The sequence below is a fragment of the Halyomorpha halys genome, unplaced genomic scaffold (genome assembly GCF_000696795.3).
Source record: "Halyomorpha halys isolate HHAL.00 unplaced genomic scaffold, Hhal_1.1 Scaffold110.1, whole genome shotgun sequence".
Taxonomy (NCBI): domain Eukaryota; kingdom Metazoa; phylum Arthropoda; class Insecta; order Hemiptera; family Pentatomidae; genus Halyomorpha; species Halyomorpha halys.
Genome location: NW_027112640.1, coordinates 226,147 through 235,412, shown reverse-complemented (window position 1 = coordinate 235,412; position 9,266 = coordinate 226,147). Strand labels below are relative to the sequence as shown.

The window sequence follows — 9,266 nt, the reverse complement described above, 5'->3', positions numbered from 1 at the left end:
CAAGCTAATAACCGTAGGGGCAATAATTAATGTTGGTTTATGTCAGTTTGATCTGGTGACACTTGGTATTGTTTGTTGTTTGATTAAATTTGGTGCTAATTGGTAAACACTTACCATGAATCTAATCGTAACTAAACTTTTCCCCATGAATTAATGCATAGATAAGTTATTTTTATATAAACCATCTATTAATATGGATTGTTGATGATGTAATGTCAAAAATACATTCCATGTTTTTATTGTGTAAATGATTTAAAAATGAACAACTTAAGCCACAAATATCCATTTATAAACAGGGCGTCTATTGATAAATGCAAATTAATGTGTCACAACAGAAATAGGAAGGAAAATTTGATAGTTCATTGTTGACATTATTTTACTACTTCTGTTTTATTTTCATAAGATGGTTTTAATATGGAGACGTAGAGTCGTTTTGCAGCTATTTTGTTTTTCCTTAGTTTTAATTGGTAATTGTATATTATCTAATATTTCTGTGAGAGCAGTATTTCAATTTTCTAATTAATTTTTTTATTTCAACAGCAATTGTTTTTCTCGCCAATGGTGAATTTCGGGAAAAGAAAATTCCGCAAGAACCTATTAAAGAAATAAAAGTTTCTATTGATGGTTCTGATCATAAAAATGATGACATTTCTAAAGCCCATTTGAGGTGGAAAATTGATAAAAAAGAACTTATAGAAGCTAAGCGTAGAATTTATCTTTTAGAACAAAAAGTTAAAAGTCTGGAGGCAAAACTTCCGAAACCATACCCTCATGTCAAATTTTTGAGTTATCGTGCGAAAAAGCGAATTTTGGTAGGTATGCCTTTACTTATATGTAGTTTATATAAGTTTTAATGCCTTGTTAATATTTTATTTAAATGGTGTTGTTATAGAAGTAATAATAACATTTTTATTAATAACATATGGAAGTAATAATAACATTTTTATTAATAACATATGGAAGTAATAATGACATTTCTAATGTTTCACATCATTTTAATTAATTTTGTTCTTTATTTTCCTTTTAGAAAAGCTGTTTAGAATTACTTAATATTCAGTGTAACTAAGCTTTCGTAGTTTATTTCTGATTTTTTGCAATAATTTAGAGGACATCTGTACAAATGATGCTTTCAATTCTCTTGAGTATTATTTTATGTCAAGGAAATATGTTTTTCCGATTATAGTTTTTGTATTAGATTTTATAATCAAATCTTATTATTTTTATTCATTCATTGTTAATCATGGAAATAAGCTATATATCATACAATCCCAAAATTTGCATGAATAATAATAATGATCAGATAAAGAATATTGTAAGTGCTAATTCATGTAAATGATACCGTGAGATTGTATAAAACCTAAATGGAAGAATAACACTCAAGTCCTATTTATTCTAATAAAATCAAATATTTCATCAATACAACAGCATCATACTTCTTGTAAATCATCAATCATTATATTTTATACCTAATCAGTCAGCTAGACCAAATGGGTGATTATTGATTAATAATTGGGTTGATACTGAATTCAGGAAATTTATAATCTCTGATATTATTTTATAGAATTTACCAGTAAAGTGCTCTATTATTTAAAGAAATTCACTCCACATTTGAAGGCACGTGATTTCCTCATACTCATAGGTTTACTGTTGTTGCATTTTCTAAATATGCTTTGATGACATGAATTACTCTAAATTTTTAAGTATTTATTATTTTAATTGTAATCAATAGCACTTAATAATTAATAGATTTGAATTTTCTGTTTTTTCATATGAGATTATATTTTATGGTAACAGTTCTAAATCACTATTTCCATTTAAGGTGGACCTGTTCTCTCTCACTTAAACACAATTTTCTATTATTATGGGCTATAACTTTGGCTATTGTTACTACTACTTTAATTGGACCATAGCTTTTGACTTCCACTTGCTCAAGAGACAAACATGCCTCCAGGATTCTTTTCAGTAGCAGTTGGGTCCTAAATTTGAATCACTTTATGGTGTTATATCAGGTTATTCCCTATAACAACATCAAATGTTTTCTTATAAGTGAGTTCAATCCCACCTGCCACATTGAATTAGTGTTTGGGAACTAGTACCTGCTATTCTTTTCTTTTTCCTATGTTTTTATGTTTTGTTTTTTCATTTAATTATTTGTTTCTGTAATTTTTTCTTTGTAAATTTTTTCTAAGGATTATTTTTTTGACAGGTGACTGGTGGTGCAGGCTTCGTTGGATCACATTTAGTTGATAGATTACTGATTCAAGGACATGAGGTAATAGTAGTGGATAATTTCTTCACTGGTAGTAAGAGAAACGTAGACCACTGGGTTGGACATGAGAATTTCGAAATTATCCACCAAGACATCGTGAACCCCTTATATATCGAGGTTGATGAGATATATCATCTTGCTTCACCAGCTTCTCCACCTCATTATATGTACAATCCTGTGAAAACAATTAAAACCAATACCATTGGTACCATTAATATGCTTGGTAACATTTCTTGTAATTTAATAGTGATTTGAAATTTTGTGATATAGCATTCATTGAATTTACATATTTTATTTAGCTTTGGCTAAACGTGTTGGAGCTAAAATACTTATTGCTAGTACTTCAGAAGTATATGGAGATCCTGAAATTCATCCACAGCCTGAGTCTTATTGGGGTCATGTAAATCCTATAGGTAATGTATCTATTTTGTTGACTGAATTATAAATTATATTTAGTTGTTGGTTTTGTTATATTAATATAAGCAATATACTAAGTAAATTCCTGTATTTATGTTATTAATTTTCCTAAATTTTGGGTAAGCTCTGTTTTCAAGCTGAGTCTACATCTCTTGCATGTTTTTTGTTTTTAATTATGTTTAGTATAAATTTATATCTCATCATTCATACACAGGTTTCAAATAATCATTAGTTATAAATGAAGACCACAGAGAGAAAAAAAACAAGGTATCTCAATTGTTTTTTAAACTTCAGATTTTTTTATATATATGGGAATATATTGTTTTATAATTTTCATGACTACATCAATAAATGCATAAAATTGTTCACTTACTTCTGTGATTGATTTCAGATGTTAGAAATTTTCTTGTTTATTCTCTCAAAAGAATACTTATTTATAAATTTTGCCTAGTGCTTAGTATTTATCATCATACGTATTGTTCTGTTATTTTTAGGGCCACGTTCCTGTTATGATGAAGGCAAGAGAGTCTCGGAGTCATTAGCCTTTGCATATGCCAAACACTACCACGTATCTGTCCGAATAGCCCGCATCTTCAATACGTATGGTCCAAGAATGCATATGGATGATGGAAGGGTGGTGTCTAACTTCATTTTGCAAGCTCTTAGAAATAAGACAATAACGGTATTAATTTATATGAAGTTTGTTTTGACTTAATTTTATCTCAGAACTGATCCAAATATTTATTTTTGGAAGAGGACTTCTTCAAATATATGAACATGCTATTTATTTTTTATTTTTTTGTAGTTGTTTTTGCCCCATGAAATATATTTAGTTGTTTGATCTAATTGTGAGCGATTTAATTTAATTTTCAGCTCTTAAAGTTGGTATGAGTTATCTTTTAAATAATGTTGGAGGTAGATAATTTTATTTCTAAGTTATACCATTTTTTATTTCATTTAGTTTTCAAAACAACAATATGATGGAAATAATGTATTTATTTGATATTCTACTTATGTAAACCTTTCACATATAGGTTGAAATAATTTAAAACTTTTTCTATCTCAACTCTAACTCATTTTGCTTTCACCACAAAAAATCAGTTATTCAATACTCAGTTAAATGAATGAAAATTATGTTACTAAATGAAATATATCAAAAATTAAATAGTTCTTCTCAATAAATAATTATAGACTACTTTTTAATAGTTGGTTTTCCTGTCCACTACCCGAACCATCTATTTCTTAATTCAAAAACTGTCAACTATGTATATATAATAATTTTTTATTCAGAAAATACTTTATCAAAACATTTCTCTTTTCACTTCCAAAATAATACTTTTTTTTCATAATTGCTTTTACTTGTTTTTTTGTTTTTTTAAGTCAAAATGCTTTTCCTTTTTTTTATTGAAAATGAGGTGTGAATAGTTGACCATAGATTGATATGTGGAGAAGATGGTCAGGGATATGGTCAGCAAAGATACACAAATAAACAAAAATTATTAATTTGTTCCAAACTTTTGACCTGGATTTGAGGGCTGAAAAACAAGACAAGATAACAACCTTAATTTAGAGAAACATAAAAGTATAAAGAAAATAATAACAAATATACTTAGAAATATACATGACAATAAATTAAGTAGATAGTAGTTGATATTAATAGAAGATAAAATGTAATGTTGTAGAGGTAAGCATTATCCAAAATAAATGATAAAAAAACAGACAGTTTTCATGTAAATAAAGAAATAAATATAATTTTAGAAAGTATAGTTAAGTTAAATAAATGAGTTCTGATTGAATGAAGTTCTGATGAAAATTCTGATAAAGATGAGAAAAGTAAAATGACGATAGACGACTGTAGAAAATAATAAAAGGCGAAATGAATGTAAAAAAAGTGTAAGATCGATAATATAATACAATAAGGAGTTTTCGAGGGGGGGGAGGAATTATGGATGTTAATAAATTGATTATTTGGGAATGGGCTAGGGATAGGTTGCGTTTTTTGGTTAACAGGAGATTCTAATCTCCTTATAAATACTTTCAGAGAGGAGTCGTTTGTTATGGTTTGGGACAGTGACAAGAATGGAAGTATTATCAAAGTCAAATGAGTGTTTTAAAGATAAGGAATGTTCTGAGAGTTTGGAAGCATTAAAGTTACAGGAAGACAGAATATTCACACACAATTCTAATTATCTCAAAATCTTTTATTGAAATTGACTCATGTGTATTAACTTTCTATTGATTGACAGATTTTACAAAATAAACAGAAACGGCTGCATTAAAATAAAATAAAATATTTTATAATTACCTAGAGTCAATTGTGTCATAACTTGGAAAAAGTTAAGTACCTTTTAAACAGTTAGTAACCAAAGAGGGTTTACATTTGATTTGTAAAATAAATTGAACTTTTATTTATTGATACCTTTATATTTAATAGCATGTTTTGAGTTAGTAGCTATTATGTTATTGTAATACACAGCCATTTCTACATTAGCATAATGGTTGCAGGTTTATGGGCATGGAAATCAGACACGATCTTTCCAATATGTTACTGATCTCATTGATGGCTTGGTAGCTTTAATGGCTTCTAATTATACCCATCCAGTGAATTTGGGCAATCCTGTTGAATACTCCATAATGGGTAACATTATCACTCTTTCCTTTAATGTTATAGAAATTAAAGATTATGAAGCTTATCTCAATCTGAAAATTCCTTTCGATTTTATATTAAATTATAGAATTCGCAGTATATATAAAAAAACTAGTTGGACGGAACAACCCTATTGGAAGTACAGAAGCAGTTGAAGATGACCCACAGAGAAGAAAACCAGACATAACTATTGCCAGAAAAATGTTAAAGTGGGAACCTAAGGTTTGTTTAACATATTTTTCTAATTCATTATTGAAATTATATTTTAGTGATATATTCCTATCTTTAGTTCTTAAGTCAGCAAGAAATGATGAAGGAATTGATATTTTTCTATTTAATGAATAGATGTCTGAGTACTCACCCACTAGACTTAATCTCAAAACAACTGTGCAACAATAAACAACCTTTATTAAATATGAATTTTCATATAAATAAAAAATCATAGGGTTTTGGGCTTGATTTCAGGAAGATATTTTTTTCTGCCATCCTGCATTCATGAAATAAATTCATACCTTCTTACAACGTTATCCATATCCAACATAACAGTTAGGAAGCTGAGTTTCTGCTCTTTCAAGTCATCCCAATATCTTATAGATTTTATTCCTTTCTATGGAAGAAAAAGCAGTTTCAAATAAAGAAAAATTTCTTCTTCTGTTTTGTTAAGATAATGTTATTTTCTGTAAAATTTCTTCTTCTGTTTTGTTAAGATAATGTTATTAAAGATTATGTTATTTTAAGATAATAAAAATTTTTTTTACCTCTGCTAGTTTTGGTCATGGCGGTCCTAAATTATTTTAATACTGTGTTGTTATTATGTTATTGTGAGATAATAATGTATGAAATATTTTTACTTTTATTTTAAGGTTCCACTTGAAGAAGGACTGATGAAGACTATTGATTACTTTAGAGAAGAGCTAGCAAGATCTTTAAACGAAGGTTACACCTGAGCTTTCCAAATTTGTTATTAGTGGAAAATCCACTAAATTTTCTGAATTATTATTGAGGTAACCTTGGATTTTTATATATAACAACCATATTTTATACAATTTATTACATATGTTTTGGAGAAAAGAAGTTATCTAGGGCGAAAAGCACTAGCATCATATACTGACTCCAGTTCAAATTTTGGCTAACAAACTAAATTTTTCTCTAGGGGAAAAATCGGTAATATTTTATAATAGGGGGCCTTATCCCTAATGTTCTACAAATGATGTTTAGTGGTTCCAATCTGCCCTGAAATATGTACCCTGTGGATTTTTGAGTGTTGGCCTGGTTCTCCAAAGATTATAGAGAATCAGAAGGTTAGAGAAGAGGAGAAAAGAGAAAAGTTAAGAAACAGGCACTGACTACCAGTACCCCTCCTTTAGGCTGTGGTTGTAGACCTGTGTAATTGATGGCATGAGTGACTGAAGTAGTTATATATTTTAGCATATGACAAATAATTTAGCAAAACTTTTGAATTTGGTCTTAGTATATTTTAGAAATAAACATTTCAAGTTGATATAGGAGAAAATGGGCTAACAAATTCAGTCTGTTTACCAAGTAAAAATTGAGGTTGAGTGCTCTATGTGCTTGAACAAGAATTCCTTGAATTTTAGGTTACAAATTATCACCAATTTGTGAACAATATATACATCAAATTAATTAAAAATCATTAAATCAAATTTTATTTTGTAGATCTGAGTATTCTTTCTTTTTTGTTTTTTTAATATTTCATTTCGTGATTATATGAGGGTTATTACTATGAGTGACTAAATTACTTTACACATATTTTTCTTAGTTATATTTTTAAGAGTTGAGTATTGATTTTTTTTTCCATTGATATGTTAAGAATTTTCAAAGCATTTACCATCTAATTTTTTTTTTTTTATTTTAGGTCAGGGAAGACATTACATTTAATTTGTTGAAAACCTAACCTTGAAGTTTGACTCATTAGATTCTTGCTGCATTCTATGAAAATTTTAAAATTTTACAGATCTCAATATTTTCAACTACTTTTCTTTTTAAAAAATAAGACTGTAGCTTAGTCATTATTATTGGGTGATTTATTTTATATGGTGGTGTAATGGAGTATTTTTATCTGAATAACAGCCTACTTAATTGGCTAAGATAAATTGTTGTTTTAATGTTGGTAAATATTTGTTTGAGGTTTTATAAATTGTATATAAAATAGTAATTTTTTAGCAATGCTCAGTTATGTCATGTAAATAAATGTACATTTCATAATTTATTTACCTGTCTGTAGTAAGAAAAATTATTTAACCCTTTCTAAGCTACTATGTCTGTCGACCATCTGCTACTTCAAGTGATGCAAAATTCACACTTCAGATCGAATCAACATCTCACTTATCTTGTTGCGTTGTTTAAAAGTGAAAATTTCTTTAGCTGGGTTTGTATAAAGATATTATCTTTAAAGATTAGAAAACTCCACTTCTGTGAATTAACTGAAATTTCTTCAAAATAGTTGTTAAAAAAATTATTTTTGGTATATGGTTTTGGACTGACAAGTTTTTAACATAATCAGGAATTCCAGAAATTATAGATAAAGATTCTTACTACTTAATTCACATTCTTAATTCCAGCAAATTTTATAGTAAGCATGAAAAACTTCTAATTTCAATAAAACAAGGTTTTTGATCATGCATTATATATATAGAGAGAGAAAGAAACGCTTTATTCATCCATGTTGCCCAAATACATCGGGTTGCTGCATTATACAACATACTAATCAATCCGTGATCGGACATATATAAATTACATATATTTACATGATACAATAAAAAAGAAAGAAAACAGTTTTTTTCCCTCACAGTTTCCTTTTACAATCAATTCGTCTGCATAATAAATACAAATATTTCAATTTATTCATTTTTTCTTTTCCTTTCTTGTTCCTTCCATTTCATAATTTTTATTTGATTTGATCGACAAGTTCACTCTCCTCAGATCCTCTACAGTGACCCGTTAAACAAATTCACTATTAGACAGCAATGTGAGATCAAACCACAGCAGTACATCAGTTTACAGAAAAACAAACAAATAAATTCATTTTACCAAAACAAAACTAATGCATAGATTTAAAAGAAAATATAATAAAAAGTTGGTTCAAAGAAGTACTTGAATGGATAAATAGGTTTAAAAGAAATAATTTAATGAATAAGTAAGGTAAGAGAATAAATAAGTTAATACACACAAATCGACAGATCCACATACTAAAATATATAAATTATATATCATAAAATAAATAAATTTTATGAAATTCATATTTAAGGGTTTCTTGGGGTAATTGTATAATTGAATAACAACTTTGTCTCTGCCTAGAAAACAAAAGATAAGTATTTTGTTTCTACATGTTATGGAATGTGAAACCAGGTGCTCTCGGCTGTTTCTAATTTTCCAGTCTCTACATTCGGCTTAGCTGGATTAGTGAAAATATTGATCCATTTTTCGTTAATGACAATGAAAGATGGTTAATAAAATCAAATAAACAAAGTTAAGAGTGCTTTAGAAGAAAGCATTTTGAAAATTCAGCACTTAAGCCCTGTCGGACTATTTTGATAAGGATAAGACAGCTTATATTAAAAACTATTCCATTCTACATTGATGTACCAAGTGTAGTCAACATAATTTTTGTTAGAGCCGTTTTCCATAAAATTGTAATTGATGAAGTAGTCTGCTATTTTGTCCTAAGATTTGCTGTAACATCCCAGGCACATTCCTACCTTAAATATGTAATTTTAGATTTATCTGACTTTTCGTTGTTGAGCTAGTCTGTTTATACACACATAAAAATTTGAGACTTGGCTATTTGGACTTCAAGGAACCTTAAATATCAATTTCCGATGTAAACTCAGATTTGAAAATTTGTCAACCGTCAATCAGGTAAGTGAAAGTAAGAACTATGCTCAATCAAACTTAGGGTTAATGACAAGTCTT

At 28.2% G+C, this 9,266-nt stretch overlaps 1 protein-coding gene across 1 annotated transcript; it reads left to right on the top strand.

Moving 5' to 3' along the window:
* Uxs (UDP-xylose synthase) lies at positions 1-7,563 on the top strand. The gene is made up of 9 exons (XM_014416013.3): positions 1-467; positions 541-812; positions 2,207-2,492; positions 2,569-2,682; positions 3,181-3,368; positions 5,192-5,324; positions 5,422-5,555; positions 6,197-6,337; positions 7,210-7,563. Exons 1-8 carry the CDS (start codon positions 404-406, stop codon positions 6,278-6,280), a joined length of 1,275 nt encoding a protein of 424 aa, XP_014271499.1. The 5' UTR covers positions 1-403; the 3' UTR covers positions 6,281-6,337; positions 7,210-7,563.
* Positions 7,564-9,266: the final 1,703 nt, after the last annotated feature.